The sequence below is a fragment of the Syngnathoides biaculeatus genome, chromosome 22, assembly GCF_019802595.1.
Source record: "Syngnathoides biaculeatus isolate LvHL_M chromosome 22, ASM1980259v1, whole genome shotgun sequence".
NCBI classification, from domain to species: Eukaryota; Metazoa; Chordata; class Actinopteri; order Syngnathiformes; family Syngnathidae; genus Syngnathoides; species Syngnathoides biaculeatus.
The window spans coordinates 1432328-1459093 of NC_084661.1; the positions used below are offsets into that span (position 1 = coordinate 1432328).

Genomic DNA, 26766 nt, shown 5'->3' on the forward strand with positions numbered 1-26766 from the left:
AGAAAAAAAAAAGTCAATTATTTTCCACAGGAACTTTATTTGTAACCCTCAATAGACATACAATATAATATTAATTGCCCTTAATATTTTATAATCTAATATGAACATTCTAGTAGATTGCAGTTTATACAACACGTACCCCAGTGATCTGCATTCACAAGGGCTAGAAAACATACCCCATAAGTGAGGAACAGATCAATTGATTTTATATATATTTTTTGGTAGGTTTGCACCGCTATCGCATTACAGATGAAGACATAAGTAGTGACAGAATTCTTCCGTTGACCAAAAGAGAAAATGCTGGCTCTACCGCAATGAATGTTAATAGTGCTAATTCACACACACTCTCTGGCTGCTATTTGGGGGATTGTGGCACTTCGATTGAAATACATAATTTGATGTAGGTTTTCATCATCAGTGCAAACCAGAGCAACATGCTTGGAGGAACATGCTGAGTCCATGAATGAGTATCTACGTGAAAAGTGACCTTCCAGCACTCTTATATTTTTTGTTGAGTGGCAAAAACTGGAAGAGGATGTCATTTAGCAGCATTTATTGGTGTTGTTTTTCTATTAGCAGGAAACCCTTGGCAGGCTTTTTCTCAAATATACATAGTTACACCTGTTTGTAATGCAGCACGGTGGATCTGTGATCAGTGTGGATGAGCAGTAAAACTGTACAGTGCGAGGGCAGGATGCTAAGTTTCATCAAGGCCCACTATCGAACAGCAAATTTCACCCAAATTTTTTATTTCTGCTCACACCACCTACATATTTGTCGTTTCGTTCGAAAGGGCCTCAACGGTCTAGCAAATCCCGCCAAGAACAGCAGATTAGATGCACTATTTACATACACATATACATCAGTGGACATCAAGTAACTTTACATCAGGCAAGCGTTGTGTTAGCCAGTTTGTGCATTGACATTACTTTGAAGTCACAGAGATGAGCATTTTTTTTTTAGCTACAATAAAAATGATCAATAAGTTTTAAATATTCTTTTGAGAAGTTACATTTAAGCCATTACTAATGTGAATATGTTCAAATAAAAATGTCCTTTGATGAAGTGTTATCACTCAATAATCATTGAGTAACTCATTTACATACATTCAAAAAATAGTATGTAGGATATAGTATAAATTACCTTTTAACGGCATGGATAATGTCATGATGTATCATTTGGTTACTTTTTAAATTAAATTTTTATAATGTTTTGGCACATTATCCCGTGACCCACATACATGTCTTGCCTGCTTCGTGGCTTTAGTCTCCATTGGTTCTCGTCACCCCTGTTCCTTGTCCACAAATCAGCTCCCTCCACCTACTTTTAAAATTATTTCATTAAATCCATGCTTAAGTAATGATTATGACTGATGTTACTTTGTTACAAATGTATTGCTTTATCATTTACACTCGACTCTTCGAGCCACAAATGATGAACGGTCATAGATGAGAAACTAAAAAGTTAGTTATCGGGGTTATGCATGATATATATATTTGATAGGACATTTGGGAGCAAATCGATTATCAGGTCATCCTATCTTGACACAAATTATCCAAAATGGAGTGCTGTACTTGAGCATGTGCTGCTGTTACTGTTTCAACTAGATACCAAAAGAACAAATTATAGGAAGTTAAGGTTCATTCATGCAGCACATTCAGGGATTCTGCCTTCCCATGTATTTATATTTTTGGTTTATATTATATATAATTTTATTTGACCTTAATAGTAAATCAAGGGAATTCCCATTACCATTGTAAATGTAACATTATTTTTTCAATCAGGTTCCAATATCAAAATAAGCATCAACGACACTTCTGAATAACAGTGACTCTATGGAAAAACAACAATGAATATGATTGGTGGCAAAACTGTGGGACAAGAACTTTTCTCAGATATTTTTACTGATATGCTATGGAAAAAACATACTTATCTCTGTGACTTGAATGCAATGACAGTGTAAAGTGGGTTGACCTTGAGCGTGCACATTGATTATTGTCCTAACTTTGTTAAGACACACATTCACGGACTCCACATTGAAGAGAGAGATAAAAAAGGACAAAGCCACAGACCAAAATTCATAATTATTTACCCCGACAACCACGTTTTGCATACTTATTTAGTTACCGTGGAGACAAACTCTTGTGTGTATACAGAGTAGTTCTAGCTGGTTACATCTGTACATTTCCTCAGAGGTGAACATACAAATGCATACGTACAGTCCACAACACACAATTCAATTGGTGGCTATTTTTAGTCTTTGCTCTGTCTTCTTATTTGGTAGATCCATTTTTGCTTTTTATTGTGTGAACAATGAGTGACTAGGTGAGGTGGAAGGGTTTGCTTCATATTTATTTCATTGCACCACTTGTGTTTCTCTCTTCTTTGGAACGTTACTAAAATCTGTGATTCTATAAAAGTCCAGGAGCTAAGATTACGGTTGTCACCTCACGAAGCTCGACATTTCCCCACCTGCTGCATGGTGGGGGAGTTTTATTAACTCCTCCCACCCCAAATGTCCTCAGTCCACATACATGGGAGAGATGGGAGAGGCGGGGATCTGATCCAGGATGCGGCACACATAACTGGCGACATCCACGAAACGCTCTTCATACATGAGAATGAAAGGATGTTTCTGGGTAAGACAAAACACACAATTAATAAAATAATAATTGGTTTATACAGTCCCCTCCAAAAGTACTGCAACCTGAAGGTGAATTCCTCCATCTTTTTTGTTCTTGTACTGCAAAGATTTGGGTTTCAGATCAAAAGATGAGTATGAGATGAAAGTTCAGAATTCCATCTTTTATTTTATGGTAGTAACATATATCTAGATGTCTTAAACACCTCAGAGCACATCTTGTTTGAAGCTACCCAGACTTCAAGTAAGCAAAAGTATTGGAAAAAAGTAGCTTGAAGTGAATGACTTAATATTTTGTGGCAAAATTTGCTTGTAATAAGTGGATCAAGCCTGCTAACATATGACTTCATCAGACTGTTGCATTCTTCATGTGCTGTTCCAGCCATTTACAGTAGCCTCTTTTAGTTCTTGTTTTTTTCTGGGGGTTTCTCCCTTCGGTCTCCTTTTCAGGAGGTAAAATACATGCTCTATTGGGTTAAGGTACAGTGATAGACTTAGCTAGTCTAAGACCCTCCCATTTTCTCCCCTCATGAAGTCCCATGTTGTGCTGGCAGTGTGCGTTGGGTACTTGTCTTGTTGCATGATGACACTTCTCCCATTTAGTTTTTTTAAAAAAGGATTTTGTAGACTTAAGACTTTATTCCACTGCTACCATCACGATTTCCATCATCAATAATGTTCCAGAAGCAGCCATGCAAGCCCAAGTCATAACATTCCCTCCTAGATCCTTAACAGATGAGCTTGTGTGTTTTGGATCATGAGCACATCCTTTCTTTCTTCATACTGAGGCATTTGCATCATCACATTGGTAGAGGTTAATGTTGGTCTCTTGAATCCATAAAACTTTGTTCCAAAACTTTGGTCGCTCAACTCTGTATTTCAAAATCCAATCTGGCCTTCCAGTCTTTTTTGTTGATGAGTGGTTTGCATCATATGGCATGACCTCTATATTTCTTCTCTTGAAGTCTTCTTCAAACAGTGACTAGCGATACCTTCATCCCTCCCCTGCGGAAGTTGGCAAACCATTTTGTCTCACAATTAAAAAAATGCATCAAAACTTATTAGAAGACGCTTCATCACGCAACAAGCCAGTGACCCAAAACAGTTCCAGTACAACAACGGATTTCGTCAGGTGGAAATTGTTCAAGGTTTTGGACTGGTCAAGTCAATCACCAGACCTTAAGCCAATAGAGCATCTATTTTACCTCCTAAAGAGGATACTGATGGGAGAAACCTCCTGAAATAAGAAAGGCCAAGAACAGCAATTCAAATGAAGAATGCATGTCCAGCGAAGTCAACATGTCACATGCAGTTATTGGAAGTAACGGTTATACAAATTAAATGTTTTTCACTTTAAGTTACTTATATCATGTCTGTTCCAATACTTTTGCTAGCATGAAAAGTGTGTGGCTTCAAACAAAACATGCCGAGTTGTTTAATATCTAGATGTAAATTCCATGAAATGAAAGCTGGAATTCTGAACGTTTGTAGCTGGGATAGGCTCAGACACTCCTGCGACTCTTGTGAGGATAAGCAGCTTGCGCGATGGACATTGTATGTCTAATAGTCATCTTTTGATCTGAAACCCAAATGTATTCAGTATAAATCAAAAATATAGAAATTGACCTTGCTGTTCTAGTACTTTTGGAGGAGACTGTCAATGCATTGTCAGCATCAGAATAATTTTGAATGATCACTGAATGATATACATCCATTAGATTGGTAGAACCATCCACTGCAGACCTGCATTCAAAATTAATTCATGGAGAAAATTTACAGTTACAATTTAGTTTTTGACTTCCTTTATTAGCTTAGTAATTCGTTTTTGACTTCTTTTAATTAAATGAATCTTAACCTTAACGTAGCTAAGGTTCTTAGTGGTTCTATTCTTTTCTCGCCACTTTATAACTGTAGCCGTGTCCTTTCAATCACTAACTAAGGCTTGTTACCATTGGTGAGAATGGGAACGTAAAATCAATTGGGAAATTGACTGGTTTGCCTTTTGGCTCAGCCCACTCTAACAGGACAGTCTAATAAAGTGACCTCAATACTGCTCCGATCCATGTGTTGACCTCATGTTTATGAGTGAAGGATGGCACCAGAAACTCCAATTCCTTTAGCTGAAGAAGAATATTAAAAAGGCAGGACCCTATCGTCTGCAAACGGTAGAAATGAGATCTTGAGGCCACGAAACTCTACACTACACATTCTACCACCAAGAGATATGGACCTTTTAAAATTTGATACAGCCAGCCAGTCTTCCATAATTGAATTTGATGTAATGTGTTGCGTAATGCATATGATAAGTTTGTCGAAGTGTACTTGCCGTAAATAGCTCCCTGCCTATGTGCAGAAAGGATCTACTTGCCTGCACCAAAATCCAAACATCAAGAAACATGCCAAACGAGAAAATACTGATGACACTGACGGGACTTTTATATTTTGTTTTATAGAGCTTAGCACTGTTGACCTCTCAGGAAATTGTCCTACAGCACAGTAATTCATATCTCCTTGCCAATTTAACTAATAAGATTTTGTACTTCTGTACTAAGACCAAAATGTATCCTGGTCTACTGCCAGAGGGTATCACAAAGATCATACCATTGTCCTACTCAGGCATGAGGATTTCGGCAAGTATGGTAACCGATCTTTCGATTCCGTTGATTTTTGTCCTGGGAAACGATTTTTCGGTTCCCATTGATAATGCTCATGGGAACCGGTTTTTACATGTACTTCAGAATAAAGCCTTTGCAGGCATGAGCATTTTGTCTTTTACGCTTAGCAACCGACATGTTTGACTAGCGTTTGAGTGACCCGGATATGAATAACTCGACCTTGCGCATGCGTAGCGCAGAAGCGGAAACCGGTACTGTTTGTAAACCACACTGACAAAGCTGGGCGTTTTAATCATTAAAAATGAAGGGGTTCATGTAGGTTCGTTTTATACAGATTGTTGTATTTCGTTGAGAACTTGTTTTACATTCCACACGTGGGCGAATTTTATTAAAAGTAAGCCCTGAGATCTGGGAAACGGACTTTCGGTTCCGTGTTTTCTCAGGGTAACGACGCGGTAACGGAACGATCGTTTCCGTGAAATGCTACTTGTTGATGATTTCATTAAAATGAAAGAAAATGCATATGCCTGGGGGGTTTATTTCATGCTAGGTAGTGAAAGACCTATTTGTAACTAACAGTTTAAGTATAGCTCAAGGAAATGTTCCGCACCCAGGTACATTGCTATTCAAAAATATGGTTCCCTATACCATATAGAATAGGTACGGAAAGTATTTAGACTACCTTAATTTTTTTAATTTGTAACATTGCAGCCATTTGTTAAAACAGTTTAACTTTTTTCCTCAGTAATGTACACACAGCACGCCATTTTGACAGAAAAAAATGGATTGCTGAATTTTTTGCAAGATTATTCAAAAAAAGTTAAACAGAAATATCACGGACAAATACTCAGAGCCTTTGCTCTGACATTTAACTCAGGTGCTGTCCATTTCTTATGATCATCCTAAAGATGGTGCTAGTCAATCTGTGTGTGATTTGCTTGATGCTTGATTAAGAAGAGCTTTGGTGAGAGAGGTAAAGAAGAACCCCAAGATCTCTGTAGCTGAGCTCCAGAGATGCAGTCAGGAGATGGAAGAAAGTTCTAGAAAGTTAACCATCACTGCAGCCCTCGATCAGTTGGAGATTTATGGCAGATTGGCCCGACAGAAGACTCTCCTCAGTGCAAGACACTTGAAAGCTCCCGTGGAGTTTGCGTAAAAGAAAAAAAAAAAAACAAACAAAAAAAAACACCTGAAGGAATACAAGAAGGTGAGAAGATTCTCTGCTATTATGAGACCAAGATACAACTTTTTGGCCTTAATTCTAAGGTGTCTGTGTGGAGAAAACCAGGAACTGCTCATCGCCTGTCTACTACAGTCCGAACAGTGAAGCATGCTGTGGGGTGTTTTTCAGCTGCAGGAACAATCTGGGAGGATGAATGCAGCTAAGTACAGGGATTTCTTGGCCAAAAACCCTTTTCCAGAGTGCTAAGGACCTCAAACTGGTCCCAAGGGTCACCTTCTGACAAGGCAATGACCCAAAGTGCACTGCTAAAATCACAAAGGATTGACGTCAGAGCAATTTTGTGTTCTTGAATGGCCCAGCCAGAGCACTGAATTCAACCCAATTGAGCATCTCTGGAGAGACCTGAAAATGGATGTCTGCCAATGTTCAGCATCCAACCTGACAGAACTGGAGAGGATCTTCGTTGAAGAACCCCAGAGGATCCCCAAATGGAGATATGTGTAGATTAATGATGGAAAAAAAATATTTTAGCAAATAGCTGCAATATAACAAACCATGAAAAAGGGCCTTGAATACTTTCTGTATGCACTGTTAATGAATAGCCCTGTGCTATGCTTTAGCTGCATATATGATGAACAGAACCAGTGACAAATTTGAAGTGTTGGTGAAGTTCAACACCCACGTTTAATAATCAGGACCAAGTTATGGACACAGATCCTGTATTTCTTTAGCGTGTGTGTTGCGAGTAGCTTTAAAGCATGTTGACGTGAGTGACTTAGGAATGAAATTTTTTATTTGTCTTGACAAGAGGAAACACTTACCAGCAACTCCTTGTACTTTGGCCTTTTAGATTCATCCTTTGTAAGGCTGGAAAAATAAGTGCAATTTTAGAATTCACAAAATCATTTTCAGATCCACTTGACTTAACTGTTCAAATGAATCTGGGTGTGTAACTTTCTTTCGGCTTGTCCCGTGAGGGGTCGCCACAGCGTGTCATCTCAGATGAATGCTCATATTTGTTTGGCAGAGTTTTTACGCCAGATGCCCTTCCTGACGCAATCCCTCTTGGGGAGTGGAGGCCCCAGTGAGAAACGAACTCAGGAACCCTGGTTTACCAAACCAATGCTCTAACCACTGAGCTACGGTCCCCCCCCCATGTAATAATATTTAAATGCAGTGACATAATAGAGACGATATTAACAGGGTAATTTAAAATGGAGGCATTTAAACCCTACCTAATGATAGTACATTACTATTAACTGCGTTGTATAACCATGTTTCCACCAAGTCTTAGAGGTCAACGGTTCAATTCTGCAAATAAGCAAAGACAACAAACCATTTGAAATAAAATACATTTATAAATGGATGAACAATGGAGAGAAAACAGTATTTTGATCTTTCCACTTGGCTTTTAAAGAGGAGAGAATTATTGTTATTATTTTTTTTAAATTTCCTATTTTTTTGGCAGTCCTTCAATGGTATGGTCAAGAAAAATTAAAAGTATGCTTCTGCTTCTCTTCTTTATGTAACCTACCACATGTGGTTTGTTATAGTAATAGTCATTTCAATTTGCCTGTATTATTAAACGTTTATTACTGTCTGTAAATGCCACAATGTGAGTTCAATTAATACGGTTTGGCAGGTAAGGCAATTGAGACCAGATTCTCATTTGCAACAGCAGAGAGACAGTAGAAATCAGAATTTGAAGTTAATCAGCCCCACATTTGTTTGTTGGAAAAAAAAAAAAAAAAAAACAACTGACTGAACACAGTTATGTAACATTGCTTCATGATTGTGTGAATGCCAGACTGGGTGCTGTTCAAGCTTTACAATCCTTTCATGTGCCAGTGATTTGATGCCATGCGGCATCTTTAAGCAATTACAAACCGCAATGAGGTGGGGTGTCAATTGTTTGCAAATTTCAGCGGTTTACTTCAAGGCTTGATGCCTATAATTTAAAATTGAAGGGTTTCTTTGTACATGATGATGATTAATATTGTGTAGAGTTGGAGTATATTACGTTGAGATGTGTTGTGCATCCATTCAATGAACATAATTGGCTTTTTAATATCATTCTCCCTTAGTGGTAAGACTGCACTAATATTTTGACCTGACTTGACTTATCATAGAACTTCACTTGCCATGACAAAATTACCTGGCACTTGCTTGACAATCAAGGGTTAATCAATATGCACTGACAATCCAACATAAAAACTGCATGCATAGTGCTTACCATAAGTTAACAAAATTGATGAACTTGGGGGAGAACTGCCTCTCCTCAGAATTACTGAGCTGTGGAGGTTCTCCTTTCACCACTTGCGTCAGTTGATCAAAAACGCTGTTCCACTTGGGGTATGGAAACCTTCCAGTAGCTAGCTCATACTGCAGGCAAACACAGACCTAAAATCTTAAACTTAGACCTTAAAATCCTAAACTTTGGATTGTTCATGAAATATGACAGATACAGTGAGTGCCGACCAAATACAAAATGTTAAGTTTGAGAGAATGGATGGAGATGCATTTCTTACCAATGTGATTCCCAAGCTCCACACATCAGATCGGACATCGTAACCTTGTCTTGAGGCACTGGGGTCTATTCTTTCGGGCTGAAAAACAAAACAAAACAAAACACGCAAATAATAGAGTGCAAGTAGTGTTTATTTTTTACTCCTACAAATCAAGTCAAGCTCGAATGTAAATCCAAATTTACTACATTTAACAAGGAAAAAAACAATCCATCAAAACTTAATTAAAGGACACACACACACACACAGGTCAATAGCAAGCAACAGGATGAAATTGAACTCACGGCATATGAACTGTGAGGTAGATGTGCCAACTACTCTTTCACTGTGCTGTATTTAAAAAAAAAAAACTTTGTGACAATTTTCTTATTTAAAAGCAGTGATTTCCAACCAGTGCGGCATGAGAGCTCTTGGGGAGCAGGAAATTAGCAAATTTCACTTCATTGGTTAAAATGTTTATTTACGACATATAATGTAGCTTTGTTCATTTTGTTAAACTTTGAGGGTCAGATGGTGGTGGACTTTGCATAAGGATAGAATTGGCAGTGGTGAAAACTTATTTTCCAGAAGAGACAGAGTGAGATAGATAGAGTGACCTACAAGAGTGGTGGTAGAAGCACACAGGTAGATTATATTTTGTGCAGACAATGTAATCTGAAGGAGGTTACTGATTGAAAAATAGTGGTGGTAGAGAGTGTAGCTCGACAGCATAGGAGGGTGGTGTGTAGGATGACTCTGGGAGCGGGGAGGAAGATTAAGAAGACAAAGGTAGAGCAGAGAATCAGGTGGTGGAAGTTGAGAAAGGAAGAATGTTGTGTGGCGTTCCGGAAAGAGGGGAGACAGGCTCTGGATGGACAGGAAGAGCTCCCAGAAGACTGGAATACTACTGCCTAGGTACTCAGAGAGGCAGGCAGGAGAGTACTTGGGGTGCCTTCTGGTAGCAAAGGGAAGAAGGAGACTTGGTGATGGAACCCCAAAATACAGGAAGTCATCCAAGGAAAGAGATTAGCGAAGAAGAAGTGGGACATGGAGACGACTGAGCAGAGGCGGAAGGAATACATTGAGATGCGACGTAGGGCAAAGGTAGAGGTGGTGAAGCCTAAACAAAAGGCATAAGACGACATGTACACCAGGTTGGATATGAAAGAAGGAGAAAAGGATCTCTACAGGTTGGCCAGGCAGAGGGATCAAGATGGGAAGGATGTGCAGCAAGTAAAGGTGATTAACGATAGCGATGGAAATATGTTGACTGGTGCCAGTTGTGTGCTAAGTAGATGGAAAGAGTACTTTGAGAAGTTAATGAATGAAGAAAATGGGAGAAAAGGTAGAGTAGAAGAGGGGAAGTTTGAAAGGCACTGAACAGAATGAAAAATGGAAAGACAGTTGGTCCTGATGACATACCAGTGGAGGTATGGAAGCAATTTGGAGAGTTTTTGACCGACTTATTCAATAGAATACTTGCGGGAGACAAGATCGCATAAGAATGGAGGAAAAGTGTACTAGTCTCCATTTTTAAGAACAAAGGCGATGTTCAGAGCTGTGGAAACTATAGAGGAATAAAGATGAGCCACACAATGAAGTTATGGCAAAGAGTAGCTGAAGCTAGACTCAAGACAGAAGTAAGTATCTGCGAGCAACAGTATGGTTTCATGCCTAGAAAGAGTACCACAGATGAATTATTTGCCTTGAGGATGCTTGTGGAAAAGTACAGAGAAGGTCGGAAGGAGCTACATTGTGTCTATGTAAATCTAGAGAAAGCCTATGACAGAGTACCAAGAGAGGAACTGTGGTACTGCATGAGCAAGTCTGGTGTGGTGGAAAAATATGTTAGAATAGTACAGGACATGCATGGGGGCAGCAGAACATCAGTGAGATCTGCCTTCGCTGTGTCATAAAAAATTAAGGTGGAGGTGGGAATACATCAAGGATCCGCGCTGAGCCCCTTCCTGTTTGCGGTAGAAATGGATAGCATAACAGATGAGGTTAGACTGGAATCCCCTTGGACCATTATATTGTGTTCTGCAGTGAAAGCAGGGAGCAGATGGAGGAACAATTACAAAGATGGAGAAACACACTGGAAAGGAGAGGAATGAAGATTAGCCAAAGTGAAGCCCATGAACGTGAGGGGCGGAGGAGGAAGAGTGAAGCTCCAGAGAGAAGAGGCAGCAACGGTGGACGACTTCAAATAGTTGGGGTCAACAATACAGAGCAATGGAGTGTGGTAAGGAAGTGAAGAAATGGGTCCAAGCGGGTGGAACAGTTGGCGGAAAGGTGTCTGGTGTTCTATGTGACAGAAGAGTCTCCGCGAGGATGAAGGGCAAAGTTTATAAAACAGTGGTGAGTGGTACATGATGTACGGATTACAGACTGTGGCACTGAAGAAACAACAGGAAGCAGAACTGGAGGTAGCAGAAATGAAGATGTTGAGGTTCTCGCTTGGGGTGAACAGGTTGGTTAGGATTAGAAATGAGCGGCCAAAGTTGGATGTTTTGGAGACAAGGTTAGAGAGACCAGACTTAGATGGTTTGGACATGTTCAGAGGAGAGAGAGTGAGTATATTGGTAGAAGGGTGCTGAGGATGGAGCTGCCAGGCAAAGAGCGAGAGGAAGACCAAAGAAAAGGTTGATGGATATTGTGAGGGAGGACATGAGGACAGTGGGTGTTAGAGAGGAAGATGCACGAGAAAGACTTAAGATAGGCTTAAATGGAAAAAGATGGCACACTGTGGCGACCCCTCGCGGGACAAGCCGAAAGGAAAAGAAGAAGAATGTAGGTTTGTTTATCTATGGCAGCAGCATATAAACACAGGCAGATCAAATAAATGTTCTTCTATGTTATGGCAGAAAGTGTATAATTGACTTGTGACATTCGTTTGGTGGCCATGAGATTTTTCAAATTTAAGATGTGTCTGTGTCTTGGCTCAATAAAGGTTGGAAATCACTGTACTAGAGATATGCATTGTGCAGTAATTTGTTCTCTGAATCTCTAGCAACTAAAAAGTGTGGCTGTAACAATCCCTGAATGAATTTAGAGATAAACGATGTGTACGCATCTCTTTGTAAAATACTGGAAATTTTATTCCAACATTTCAAATCCCAAAATTACATCACATTCCGTACCGTATACAGAAGTGTTCAAACTAAAAGCAGTCTAATGTGACTAACAGATTAATCCACATCTATTGCTTTATTGCGACAACTCAAACACCTTACCAGTAGGTGCAGTGGATCCTCAGAAAACCAACAAGACCCAGCATTCATGATATACACACTTTTAAGGCTGTGCAAATGGGACACTTGTTGGAATGTGTGTGTTGAAATAAAAAAAAGGAATAAATGAATTTTATCTTGAAACTGTAGTGGAGTTTTCAAGTTGCTCTTTGGGTATACTGTAAGATTGTAATTCTCTTTACTTACTGCCATGTAGGGCCTGCAACCAGCATCTCTGGTCTTGGCTATGGAATCCACGAGCTGGCCGCTGATCCCGAAATCACACAGCTTGATATTACCCTTTCGGTCCATAAGAATGTTGGACGGTTTGATGTCTAAAATGGTTGAAAATTAGAATTTTGTTCAGTTCCTTTGCTTTAAATAAATGTACGTATGACAATGCCAACATGTATGCAGGAATCAAAACCGTAAGAATTTAAACGCAAACCACACAATTATGAAGGGGCATTGATTTTTTTCTTTTTTTTCCCCCCAGAATTCTGTTGATTATCTGGCATTCTTTGCTGATTCGTCATGCAAAATGAAGAACTACAGCAACCAAAACGAACAACATCACATCAGCTATGAGAAACTGGGCTTATATCCATACAGTGGAACCTTGGATAAAACAGACCATCGGGAGTGAACAATGTGTCCAAAAATAGTTTCACTTACAATGCTTTTGAAAAAGTCTGTCATTATCAGTATTGGAAGTTGTTTACTGGTGCTTTGGATGAGTGACGTATTTCCGGGTCACAGCGATACAAAATGACTAGATCCAAATCCAAAAGATGTCTCTTCCGTGCCTACGTGGCCACCATGTTTAATGTTGGGTATTGATGTGACAATTGAGATGATGGTTCTAGCTATTGTGCATAGAGCGAGAGACAGAGCCATGGCTCTGGGGAATACAAAACTGTCTTTGGAGTGTAGACCATGCTATTTTTTGGTACAGTGACAGTTTTATTGTCAAGCCGTTCACCTTCAACAGTGGATCTAAACCTACAGTACATCCGGAAAATATTTACAGCGGTTGCCTTTTTTGCATTTTGGTATGTTACGGGATTATTCCAACATGGAATTCGTATATTTGCTCAAAATTCTACACCCCATACTGACGACGGGAGGAACCACACTAATTCCTCGTAGCTCATGAAAGTGAATCACCCATTAGGAGCGCCGTACGTCAACATTGTCACCATAACCAAGCACACTGCGGTGGTAAGTTTGAATAAAATGTGAAACTTTCTAACTACAAAAACATTTTATGAAAAAAAGCTTTGTCCTGTACTGTGCATTTTAGGGCACAAAAAAAACCCTACTAAAAAAGTACAAATATGTAGGTACATTTGGCCCCAAAAAATGGTAAACTGTAAAAGAAAATTGCCTATATCAGATGACCCACCCCCCCAATCCGATTAATCCGTTCCATCAAGGTACTGTTGTATTGACCTCCAGGCAGCATGACTCTGCTCAATAAGACATTGGGATGGAAACAGGAGGGCAGCATATTCAGATATATCAATAAAAACGATCAATCTACTATGAAAAATACTTTTCGTACATCATGCAATCAAGTAGTTTTCAAAGCAGCGAAAGAGTAAATCATTACATATCTTATATTGATGGCCTAGGACACTGGTGTCAAACTCAAGACCCAAAACATACAAGCATATTTATGATTTCAGTCATATCTGCCCTCTGATGTCCGCAATAAACCATCACCTTACCTCTGTGAATTATTTTCAAGTTTTCCTTTAAGTGGTTCAGTGCTTTCACGGTCTGTTATAAAGAAAAACAACTGTAATTTGGATAATATACATGTTATGAATTTAAAAAAAATGAATGAAAATGGTTAATGTTCTACTCACCGCTAATGTTATTTTGCCCAATATCTCCTCCGGAATGACATCATCAAATGCACAATATACATACTTATAAAATTTGTCTAATGAGGTAGACATAAGCTCCATACAAATCCAGCAGTCACCCTGAAACACAGATTGTTTCAGTGATTTTAAATATATATATATATGCATGCATATATATATATATATATATATATGCATGCATGTCCATTCAGTGTCTACTGCAGGTCTTTGATACCTCTCTGAAGAGAGCCCCATAAAATTGAACAATGTATGGACAGTCGCTACTCCTCATCACCACGTCGAGATCCATCAGCAACTGCTTTTGCTCCTTTTCATCCACGGTGGAACGAATCCGCTAAGAAAAAAAAATGAGCACAAATGTTAAATCATTCCTGATCAGTTTCAACTTTAAAAGGGAAAAATGCAAGCAGAGCCAGCTACACATAAATTAGGCTTTGTGCACAGAATTACATTTCAGGTTTGAAGGTACTGGCAGTACTTTGAACCAGTTGATAGTTGTAGTGTATTTGTACAACACAGTAGACAAGAATTTTTAGTTTGGTGTGTGATTCAATTGATCATCAATCAATTAGTAATATTATTTGTTTGGCACTATGCTTTAACTGCAGTGGTGTTGTTAGGGGAAGCGGGCCTGACAGAAGCTGCTGCTTCCCATAGATCTTTGTGGTACTTTTTTTTTTTTTTTTTTTAACTTGAGTACTGCAGTTGTAAATATAAAGATTTACATGCATTTTTCCTTTCCATACTGTTATGAGCATGCACATTAGCTACATGTTGTCAATTTATTCCTTGTAACTGAGTCTTATGTGTTAAACAAGTTTAAATGGCTCAGTAACGATGCATGGGTTTATTTTTCAGCAAATTTACTATAGCCCTTTTAACCATAGGTGAGACATTGCTACTACCTTGGATTTTGAAAGTCAAAAATGCTAAAAAATATGTGATGCAATTACCGGTAATTCGCAATTAGTAAACCGCTATATAGCAAGGGATTACTGTGTGTACAGTATATAGCAAGGTCAGTATTGCAAATGAAAATCTGTTTTCCATTGCCTTACTTAAATACATAAAGGACAAATAAAATGAAAAATAAAATCTGTTGAGTTATTCAAACTATGTTGTGTTACAAAGGCGAGATGTTTTGTCACATAAGGAGTCAATATATCAGGTCAGAGATCGCCATCTTCTGTGTTTTGATGTGTTGTCACATTATGACAACCATTCATGACTACATACTGCCCCATTCTTGTCAGAGCAAACATTTTATTCCAGAAGCTTCCCTTGCCACAGCAGTCGGAAAACAAATACATATATGTCATGCTGCTATGTTTTTCCACTTTTAAAAACAGTTTGAGGTGGTCTGATTGCTACTGAAAACAGTTCCAGTGATGTTAGTTTGATACTCACTCTTTTTTTGCACTCACTCAGACAAGTTTGGTTGCATTTCCTTTCCAGTACAAATGTCTTCCTCTTAGATAAAAATCTGTATGACATCGACATGATTTTCAAAATACTTACCACAGACATCACCATCACAGAAATAGTGTGTTACTATCAGTGCACCTGCTCTAACAACACCTTTCTTCCTACGTGGGTCACATCAAAATTGGCTTGTCACAAGACCAATGTCTGCCATTTCAAGAAGTCACCTTGACTGCCATAATTTTCCCAGTGGGTTTGTGGACCATCTTGTTGACGGAGCCGTACGCCCCTCGACCAATTTCCCCAAGGTCTCTCAAATCTTCTGCCGTAAAGTCGCAGTGCTGCTCAGGAGAAATCTTAAGCTTCCCTGATGACTCAATGCTGTGTGTTCTCAGCCTCTCTCTGGAGGTCCATAAGGATAGGACAGAAGGGAGGAGACAAGATGGTATGAAATACAAGATAAAAATAATTGGGAGGACAGGGCAAGAGTGCAGCTCATGGTCCAGGATGCAAGCATGAGACAATATACACTTTTGATTTATTAAATGTGAAAAAGCTTCCATGATGTAACAGTGAAATCTGGTTAGCTATCCTGTGTAAGTAACGTTTCAAAGTTGGGCAAAAGACTTGTAGTAATCGTACAAAAAGAGCTAAAATGTTTAGATTTATTGAAACAGACATGCTATCACTACTCCAAACAGGAAATATGCGTCTTGCCATAACTATGGGCAAAATGATGAATCCAACATGGAAATGCCTACTCACATGTGGGGGTTCTGAAAGGAGGGTGGGGTTGGATTGAGTGGGAGGCGGGACGCTGGCTTCACCGGCGGGCTAGCGAAGTTTAGCTTCAGCGCTTTACGTTTACCTGATAAAACAAAAACACAAAGGGGTCCATATTGCCACAACATGCACATCCCACATGATGCACTGAAAAACATGGCGTTATCAGTTATGTGTGAAGTTATGCAACACGATGCAAGAATTAATAACTTACACACTTTGCGCCAGCTACAGTATATACTTCAGATAAGCCCTTATTTGTGAAAGTAATCACAAATATGGATCTTAAATTTTTTACCAGAGATGTCAGTATATCATGTGAAGGAGTAACAAAGAGAAATCACTCATTAAAACTCAAACGTTTTGGGAAGAGGAATTAAGTGGGCTCCGACACTGATATCAGGCTCTACCTTTGAGTTATCTAAACTTTCGATAAAAATGCATTTTTATCATCATGTATAGGACTGTAAGTGCCTAAGCAGTCCTCCAGGGTTCGCAATAAACACAAATCTGCTGCACCACTTGTAACCTTTCTTCTGAATCATCAACAATACATGAAGGGCAGTCAAAAAGTAATGAGCACAGTTTCCCTCAAGCTTTAATTATACCAATAAAAAGGGAACATACATATAGAAAAAAGAAAAGCCCCAAAAGTGGGAATTTTAATAGCTCCTTTTCAATATAATCTCCCTTTTCCTCAACATTGAGTGTCGATCAATGAACAATGATGATGCATCAGCCAGCCTCGTAAAATGTGCTAAACTGCTCTTTGAACCGGTTTTTACAACTTGCTTAAAACGTACATCATCAGAAAAGTGCTTGATGGTGAATTCCTTCTTTTAAAAGGTCCAAAAAGCATATAATCTGATGATAATATGCATCCGTATGGGGGATGTGTTAAAGTTGCCCTGCCAAAAGAACTGATGACTTCCCAAGTCCTTTTATTGGTCAAAGAAGGTCATTCAAAGCAGGCTCTTGTTGTTGGTCTTTGGTACTGGACACTCATTTTTTAAACCGTGTTGTAGACTATTCCTGCCTCCACATACACATTATGTAAGATGGAAAATTCTGGTTCCTCATTGTCATGCCAAGTTCAAATAAAGCGCAAAAGCTGATTCTGATTATGACAGACTTCCAATCTACCAGAGCACCACACAGCCTGCCTCAATAGTATGTAGTGGCTTCCTTTCACCCATTTGACTCGTCAAAAAGAAAAGGTCTACATTAAGATGTGCCCCTGACAGCAGTCCACCATGATGATAACAAATCAGTGTCCAGAAGCTGAATGACAGAGGTTAGGAAAACCACCTTAGACTACTGAGGTGTACATGTAACCACAAAAGGCCATATTCTCACATTGGTGCATAAGTCAGTATTTAATTTCAAGTTACGCCGATTCTGCCATCATGACTTCTGACACACCCCTCGCATGGAGCAGGCTAGTTCCCCTGTAATGGTGTGACTCATTGAAGTCAGCAGGTGGGTAGAATTCCTGGAATGTGGATTTTTCCCGAGACGTGAAAATCTTCCACTCAAAGACTACATCAGATTTGAAATGTGAACTATATCCTTGTTGAGGAAACGGAAGTTAATGGTAACCTATGAGACGTGAGCTCAACTCACAGGCTAAGGGGCACGTGTTTTTGTGTTCCCTTATCACTATATTACAAATTGTACAATAAATGTTATTGAATCATAATGCTGTGGCATTTGGAAGCCCATTAATAAGATGTTGCTCAGCATTGCCCAGCAACCACATGAGCACCACACAAGGGGGCGCGTCACTCACTGTCACTCCATGTTAACATGGATATTTGAATTCAACAGCCGTCAGTGGCTATGAATGAGAATGACGACATAGATCAAATATAAACGGCAGTTTTTTTAAGGGGCAATTTTAGATTAACTCTCAAGACGCCATGCAACATGTTTGAAATGAAAATGCTGGTCGCGGCACGTGCATGACAATTCATTATTAGGTTTCACTGTCGAGTGCCAGAATATGGACAGGGCAGATTATGGCCGTTGAGCAGTCAGCGATGGGCTGGACGTCCATCAGTATATGGATTTAACTGCCCGGCCGGCAGTGGCAGCCATCGGAGGCTTGGTTTATGTGAGTGAACATCAATCATGATGTTGAGCTTTTCTGGTACGCTAGGCTTACTATAACCTCTGGAGTACGCAAGCAGAAACTCACTTCAGTCTTGGGCAGAAAACAAAGATATGAAAGGGAACGCCCACATTTTGGGGTTACTCCAGCCAAAGCTTGCACATGAACACAAGAGGCACAATTGATACACTTAAGTGGACAGCGGAATGGGCGTAGAGAGAAAAGCATGGAGCTGCATACTTTTTCCTGACTTAAGCATCCAGGAGAATATAGCCCAAAGATATTAGAGCGGCATGATCAGCGTGCACATTGATGGCTTACTTTGGGACACTCCAGACAGGCTTATCTGAAATCCTGAAGTAAGAATACAAGAACAAACACTTTTTATTCTATTTACATTATGATAGGCCATTGCTAGAAATTATAGTGCACTTTCAAGCGACAACACTTGAAAATGTTGCAACTCGTGAATAGGGACCTTTATTTTGGAAAGTTGTGTGACAAATCACCATTCTTCATTTGCAACATCACAATCCTGCAACTAGCCTAGTCTATAATATAGTAAATTTAATCCCACTGCTGTAAGGTTCTCAATAACTGACTAGACTGTACTGCATCATACAGAAGTGTTGTAATACAGTATTTCACTCCATATGTAGCGACAAAGGGTCTTCGAAATATGAGTTCATAAACACTATCATCACCACTTACAAAAATAGAGTAGATGAATTGATTCATTTGACAGAGTGAATAAAAAAAATGCAGGATTATTTCATTTGTAGGGCAGATGTTTGGACAGTTCTTGTTATCGTACAGATGTAAATATTTTTGCAATGTTTGCACTTTTTTTTTTTTTTTTACATTTTTGTTTACTCCAAAAAACAAAAATAAACTTGAGAAAAAAATTTGCTTGTTGTTTGCACAACACATATCTGGTTGATGTGCATTTATTGTTTTTATTGTGATATGTATTAATATATGCTAACGCAGCGGAACGGCGGGACAGCTGTAAAGCGTTGGTCTCACAGTTCCAAGGACCGAAGGTTCAAAGCCCAGACCTGACTTTGTGGAGTTTGCATATTATCCCTGTACCAGCGTGGGTTTTTTCTGGGCACTCCGATTTCCTCCCACATCCAAAAAACATGCTGTAACATGAAGTAACATGTAACATGATGAAGACATAATGAAGTGTGCTAGTTCCCATTTTTAAAAACAAAGGTGATGTGCTGAGCTGTGGGAACTATATAGAGGAATAAAGTTGATGAGCCCCACAATGAAGTTATTGGAAAGAGTAGTGGAGGCTAGACTCAGGACAGAAGTATTTGTGAGCAACAGTATGGTTTCATCCTAGAAAGAGTACTATTCATTAATTAATTCATTCATTTTTCAAGCCGCTTATTCTTACGAGCGTCGCGGGAGTGCTGGAGCCTGTCCCAGCTATCTTCGGGCAGGAGGCGGGATACACCCTGAACTGGTTACCAGGCAATAGCAGGGAAAGATTATCACAGATGCATTATTTGACTTGAGCATGCTAATAGAAAAGTAAGAAGGTCAGAAGGAGCTACGTTGTGTCTTTGGGGATCTAGAGAAAGCTTATGACAGAGTACCAAGAGAGCAACTGTGATACTGCATATGGAAGTCTGGAGTCGCTGAGAAGTATGTCAGAATAGTACAGGACATGTATGAGGGCAACAGAAAAGTGGTGAGGTGTGCCATAAGTGTTACATAAGAATTTAAGGTAGAGGCGGGCCTGCATCAGGGATCAGCTCTAAGCCCCATCCTATTTTCAGTGGTAATAGATAGGGTGACAGATGAGGTTGAACTGGAATCCCTTTGCACCATGATGTTCGCAGATGATATTGTGATTTGCAGTGAAAGCAGGGAGCAGGTGGAAGAACAACTAAAAAGATAGAGGCATGCACTGGAAAGGAGAGGAATTACGATGAGCCAAAGTAAAACAGATTATATAGTGAAGAAAATAGTTATTTGAAGACCCTGCTATATTGCACGTTCTCCCACTTAGAAATCACAGAGGGGTCTGATATTTTCATCGCAGGTGCATGTCCACTATGAGAGAGATAAGCTGAAAAGAAAAATCCAGAAATCACAATGTATGATTTTTTTTAATGATTTACTTGTGTGATACAGCTGCAAATAAGTATGTGAATACCTGTCTATCAGCTAGAATTCTGACCCTCAAAGACCTGTAAGTCCTCCTTTAAATGTCCATCTCCACTCCATGTATTATCTCCAATCAGTTGCACCTGTGTAAGGTCCTTAGCTGTATAAAGACACCTGTCCACCCCATACAATCAGTAAGACTCAAATTTGTAACACGGTCAAGACCAAAGAGCTGTCCAAAGGCAACAGAGACAAATTGTACAACTCCATATGGCTGGAAAGGGCTACAGAGAAATTGCCAAGCAGCTTGGTGAAAAAAGGTCCACTGTTGGACCAATCACTAGAAAATGGAAGAAGCTAAACATGGCTGTCAATCTCAATCGGACTGGAGCCACATGCAAGATATCATCTCGTGGGATCTTAATGATCCTTAGGAAGGTGAGGAAATCAGCCCAGGACTACATTACAGGACTTGGTCAATGACCTGAAAAGAGCTGGGAGCACCGTTTCCAAGGTGACTGTTGGTAATACACTAAGACGTCATGGTTTGAAATCATGCATGGCAGCGAAGGTTCTCCCGCTTAAACCAGCAGATGTCAAAGCCCATCTTACGTTTGCCAATGACTATTTAGATGATACATAGGAGTCATGGGGGAAAGTGTTGTGGTCAGATGAAACCAAACTGGAACTTTTTGGTCATAACTCCACTAACTGTGTTTGGAGGAAGACGAATGAGGAGTTCCATCCCAAGAACACCATCCCTACTGTGAAGCATGAAGGTGGTAGCATCATGCTTTGGGGGTGTTTTTCTGCACATGGGACAGGACAACTGCACTGTATTAAGGATAGTATGACCGCGGCCATGTCTTGTGAGATTTTGGGGAAGAACCTTTTTCCCTCAGTCAAACCATTGAAGGATGGGTCGTGGCCGGGTCTTTCAACATGACAATGACCCAAAGCACACAGCCAGGAAAAGCAAGGAGTGGCTCCGTATGAGGTATATCAAGGTTCTGGCGTGGCCTAGCCAGTCTCAGGATCTAAACCCAATAGAAAATCTGTAGTGGGAGCTGAAACTCAGTGTTTCTCAGTGACAGTCCAGAAATGTGTCTGATCTAGAGAAGATCTGTATGGAGGAGTGGGCCAAAATCCCTCCTGCAGTGTGTGAAAACCTGGCGAACAACTACAGGAAACGTTTGACCTCTGTAATTGCAAACAAAGGCTACTGTACCAAATATTATTATTGGTTTTCTCACGTGTTCAAATGCTTATTTGCAGCTTTATCACACAAATAAATCTTTAACAAATCATACATTGTGATTTCTGGATTTTTCTTTTCAGATTAATCTCTCTCACAGTGGACAAACACCTACGATGAAAATTTCAGACCCCTCCATGATTACTAAGTGTGAGAACTTGCAATATAGCAGGGTGTTCAAATGCTTATTTTCTTCACTGTATGTGCATGAATGAAAAGGGTGGAGGGGGAAAGAGTGGGGCTCCAGGGAGAAGAGATAGCGAGGGTGGAGGACTTCAAATACTTGGGGTCAACAATCTAGAGCAATGGTGAATGTGGTAAGGAAGTGAAGAAACGGGTCCAGGCACGTTGGAACAGCTGGCGGAAGGTGTCTGGTGTGTTATGTGACCGAAGACTCTCTGCTCGGATGAAGGGCAAAGTTTATAAAACAGTGGTGAGTTCCCGGCCATGATGTACGGATAAGAGACAGTGGCACTGAAGAGACAACAGGAAGCAGAGCTGGAGGTGGCAGAAATGAAGATGTTGAGGTTCTCGCTAGAAGTGTGCAGGTTGGATAAGATTAGAAATGAGCCCATTAGAGGGACAGCCAAAGTTGAATGTTTTGGAGACAAGGTTCGGGAGAGCAGACTTTGATGGTTTGGTCATGTCCAGATGAGAGAGAGTGACTATGTGGGTAGAAGGGTGTTGCAGATGGAGCTGCCAGGCAAAAGATCAAGAGGAAGAACAAAGAGAAGGTTGATGGATGTTGTGAGTGAAGACATGAGGGCAGTGGGTGTGAGAGAGGAAGATGCAGGAGATAGGCTTAGATAGAAAAAGATGACACGCTGTGGCGACCCCTAACGGAACAACCTGAAAGAAAAAGAAGTCCGACTTGGTTTTGTCGGGACAAATTCTGTTGAAGTGAATTCTTAATTGAACAGGTCTGTAGGTAATCAGGCTTGATGATGATTTAACAAAACGGGCTAATTTCTTTTTCTATACAGGACCAAGTAACTTTCAAATGTTTTTTTTCCTGAATACATAAGATCGCCATTTAACCCTCTGTTAACCAAGCAGGGTTTCAGGTAAAAGGGGCCCTAATGTACCAGGTGCAAAAATGCAACATGGGTCAATAGAGGGTTTTAACCCATTCATGGGCAGGGTGGCAATTTTTTGCCTTATTGAGATAAATGCCACCTAACAGGCCACAATCAAGGAAATAACACTTCTTTTTCGTTTTATGCAATAAACAAAGGGCAAAAAAGATGTACCCTCTCGCGGGCAGCGTCCCGAAACTGTGACGGGTATGTTATGAGTCCTAATGTAGAGAGGATTACATACAGCATTCTAAGTTCAATTGAATTATATATGTTTGGGTGGAACGGAGGAACGACTGGTTAGGGCGTCTGGTTCACGGTTCTGAGGATGGGGGTTCAAATCCCGGCCCCGTCTTTGTGGCGTTTGCATGTTCTCCCTGTGCCTGCGTGGGTTTCCTCAGAGCACCGTGGTTTCCTCTCACATTCCAAAAACATGCATTAAATCCACACTCTAAATTGCTCTTAGGTCTGATTGTGAGTGTGATTGTTTTTTTTGTCTCTATGTGCACTGCGACTGCTTGGCAACCAGTTCAAGGTGTAGCCAGCCTCAAAAATAGCTGGGATAGACTCCAGCACTCCTACGACCCTTGTGAGGATAAGCAGCTCAGAAAATGGACACATCTTCAAGATTACATTGGGGAAAATTTGAAGAATTTCAGGAGGAGGTCAACAACACTTTTTCACAGCACTCTACATCAGAACGAGGCGTTCAATCAGAATTAGGCACTTGGACCTGCAGTGTAAATACTCCTTAAATGATATATTTGTCTCATGATTGCTGATACCATTTTATTTCATCCTCTGTAATATGAAACAGTTTTGTGTTTGTTAAAATGAATCAAATACCGACGGTATCCTGTCTAGTGCATTGTTGTCTTAAAAAGGTAATTTAGAAAAGGAAACTTGCCAAACAACATGCAGATTTACTGTATATACAGGCTATGGAAGGATGCATAGTACAGTCAAACCTCAGTTCACAAACTTCATTCTTGCTGAGACTCAGTTCAAAAACAAAAGTACTTTCCACTCTGTTCAAATGATTAGAAATAGAATGATCCATTCCAAAAAGAAATTTTGTCACAGTCACTCCTTTAGCCATATCTGCCGCTTTTCCTACCTCTCTCTGTTTTTAAGAATTGTACAGAACTACAGATGCCAGAGATCAGAAAAATGAACACCATTCTGATTTTCACATTAATACATTTAAGCTTCCTAATAAGTCTCTTACTTGCATTTGCCACTTTCCTGGAAGCCATGATGAGAGCTAATTTAGAGATTAAAAAAGATAATCATGTAAAATATGTCACAAGAAGCGAACTATGTTTACGCTGTGTGAGAAAGCACAACTGACCGCTCCACGTGGAGGCTGTGACTGTTTATGAACTGAGGCAAGATTTGCTCAAAAATCTTTCTCGAGAACCAATTTCATTGTGAAATGAGATTTGACAGTATATATTAAAATGAAAAAAAGGGGAGGGAGGGGAGCATACCAGAAGGGTGGTCGGTTAAATTTCAAATATTTCTTATTTGCCAAATTAAGACCCAAATAAAGTATAATAATGTAAAACAGATAATTTCCAACAGCAGACTAAAGCCTAATAAGGTAAATATGAATACCTGTTTCATTTTGACATCTCCAGCAGCTGTTGGTTTCTGTAGGGTTTAGATCAAAGATTTGATACGACACATTTGCCACAGAGTAAGATCATGCAAATAGACATTTTTTTTAAAATAGACTGATGTGGCTATTTATGTAGAGATGATGAAAGGCGATGGAGCAAATCATTCAATGGAAATGTCATCCATCGGCAGCCATTTACACACCTTTCTCCAACCGTGATGCTGTTTAAAGTGGTGTCAGTCTCTTGTCAAGTAGAATTAGTCATTAAACAAGTGTGACAAACACAGTGTGTCGGCAGATTGACAGATTTGTCATTGTAAACTTGTATTTCAGCCGCATTTTGCAGCTGGGATCACCATTAAAAGGATGACCCTTAGCAAGATCCTACACATAGACTACTAACAGTATTCCACATTCTTAAAAAAAAAAGAAAAAAAAAAGACAGCACACCTAAATATGTTCAGAGTAGAAGCAGATTAAAAATTCAAAAGTAGGGCTTTACAAAATGGTGACTTGCTCTGTAATTGACTTGGATCAGTCATTAAACTATAAGGGTCGGTTTCCTAAGTGCATGGATAGTTAAGCAGAATTAAGATACCCTGTACTGTGCACGAAAAAGTGGCCTGACTTTCATTGCAGGCCTGGCTTGCTCACTGACAGTATCAGCAGAATCGCAGCCCTGTCAGTGACGTCGGTCCTTTATTTTCTTATTAAATGCATTGTTTTTAGCGTTCTTAAACATCGCAGTACTTATAACACTGCCTAACCAAGTCGGGGATCACAGGATGATGCCAAATAGGCCCGGCGAGACAGCAGCTAAACGAAGCTACTGCATCATTGCTAACATGATAGCTGTGGGTTGGTGTTGTAGCTGTTTATAAAGCTGGCTAAACGAAGCTAGCGGAAACGGTGAAATGTACACTTCAGCATATAAATCGTAATATTATCTAATTATTATGTTGTAGGTTATGATCTACAAAAATCAACACAGGATTCACTAAGATTTTTTTAGATTATACTCCTAAAATTTTGATTTATCTTTCACAGATATGGTTGCGTGCGAAAAACATTCCTTTATAGATCAACAACAAATCCCGCAATTTAGAATTTAATTTGAAAAGTCTGACGACACAGTCCGATGTAAATCTGGAAGTTTCACAACAGTTCCTACTTATGGGTGCTACAATGCTATATTTCCTTACCACTCCCGTCTCACTTTAGACAACAAGATAAAATGAGTTTGTGGCGTACCTTGCATACTGCTACTCTGTGTCTGCTGGTGAAATTGATGCGACGCGGATCCTACAATGCTGAAGCTGTTGCTGGAGCTAGACGAGTTGCTGTCAGGACTGGGAGTCGCCATTGTTGTGTTGGGTTCCGGCGGCGACGGCGGCAGCAACAGCAGCAGCGCTCGGGCTGCAATGCAGATAGTTGAAACTTCGCCCTCTCCCTGCTTGCCTGCCTCCAGACGGGACACTGCGCCACTTGAACGCAGCAGATGCGAGGTGGCCACGTCTCTGCTGACGCTACTTTCAAGTGCTGTCGGACAAACCACAACCGCGTTTCCCATTGCAAGGAATTTTCAAAATCTTTTCCAGTACAAAAATGAAAGAAAGAAACAAAGGGGGAGGAAAAAATTCCAACCACTACTATTACTCTCTTGATTCCATCCCCACAAATTACAATCGTTTAAAAACATTGAGCTTCTTTTAATTGGATATGCTAGCATGCAACCGAGGATCTATAAATGCTGATTGTTTTCTTCTTTTATTCTTAATCACGTCGGAGTAGGTTTTCTAAAATAAAAGCAGATGTTTGCAAGTACACAGAAAGTATAATCAGTTTTCATGGAGGACTGCAGACTTCAGAGTATTTACTGCAGAGCGCCTGAAATCAGAGGTTTCGGGAATTTTTCAATATATCGACAATCAAAATGTCAATTAATCAATGAATTGCGATATCTCGTTAGATATTAATTTCTGTGTATTACTACAGTGAATCTCAACTGTGCCACAATGTGCCGTCAGAGATTATCAGCCGTGCCACAGAATATCACCCGGTTTGTCTTCATTGATCTGAAAATTATTCAAGCCAAAAAAATGTATTATTGTAATTTTATTCATGAATGTATCGCAACAGCAGGCAGAACAATTAAAGTAGTGAACGTGCTTTCACTAGATTGCAAAAGGTCAAATTAAGCCCACTTTCAGTTCAGTGTAAAAAAATGGCCTCATCGTTGGAAACATCGGTTTGACATACCAACAGGTCTTGGTGATATTATACACCTTATATGTAATTAAAATAACCTACATG

General features: G+C 39.8%; 1 protein-coding gene across 2 annotated transcripts; it reads right to left on the bottom strand.

Annotated features, from left to right (window-relative positions):
- Window positions 1-58: 58 nt before the first annotated feature.
- On the bottom strand, window positions 59-26111 carry map2k4b (mitogen-activated protein kinase kinase 4b). 2 transcript variants are annotated; one of them, XM_061810352.1, is made up of 12 exons: window positions 25705-26111; window positions 24450-24485; window positions 16253-16355; window positions 15715-15889; window positions 14280-14399; window positions 14045-14164; window positions 13904-13955; window positions 12381-12508; window positions 8968-9045; window positions 8673-8821; window positions 7261-7306; window positions 59-2635 (listed from the first exon to the last, which is right to left on the bottom strand). In XM_061810352.1, exons 1-12 carry the CDS (start codon window positions 26021-26023, stop codon window positions 2522-2524), a joined length of 1440 nt encoding a protein of 479 aa, XP_061666336.1. In that variant the 5' UTR covers window positions 26024-26111; the 3' UTR covers window positions 59-2521. The 2 variants fall into 2 exon arrangements, with proteins under 2 accessions (XP_061666336.1, XP_061666337.1); XM_061810353.1 differs by lacking the exon at window positions 24450-24485 and having other exon boundaries at window positions 62-2635; window positions 25705-26103.
- Between the last annotated feature and the right edge of the window lie 655 nt (window positions 26112-26766).

Bases quoted from the DNA above. Each gene is read 5' to 3' on its own strand.
- map2k4b (XM_061810352.1), bottom strand. From the start codon at position 26,023: ATGGGAAACGCGGTTGTGGTTTGTCCGACAGCACTTGAAAGTAGCGTC. The intron at 14,165-14,279 runs GTATCAAAGACC...TCTGTGTTTCAG, and splicing joins ATGGGGCTCTCTTCAGAGAG to GGTGACTGCTGGATTTGTAT. The intron at 9,046-12,380 runs GTAAGTAAAGAG...TTTGTTTTTCAG, and splicing joins GTTGCAGGCCCTACATGGCA to CCCGAAAGAATAGACCCCAG.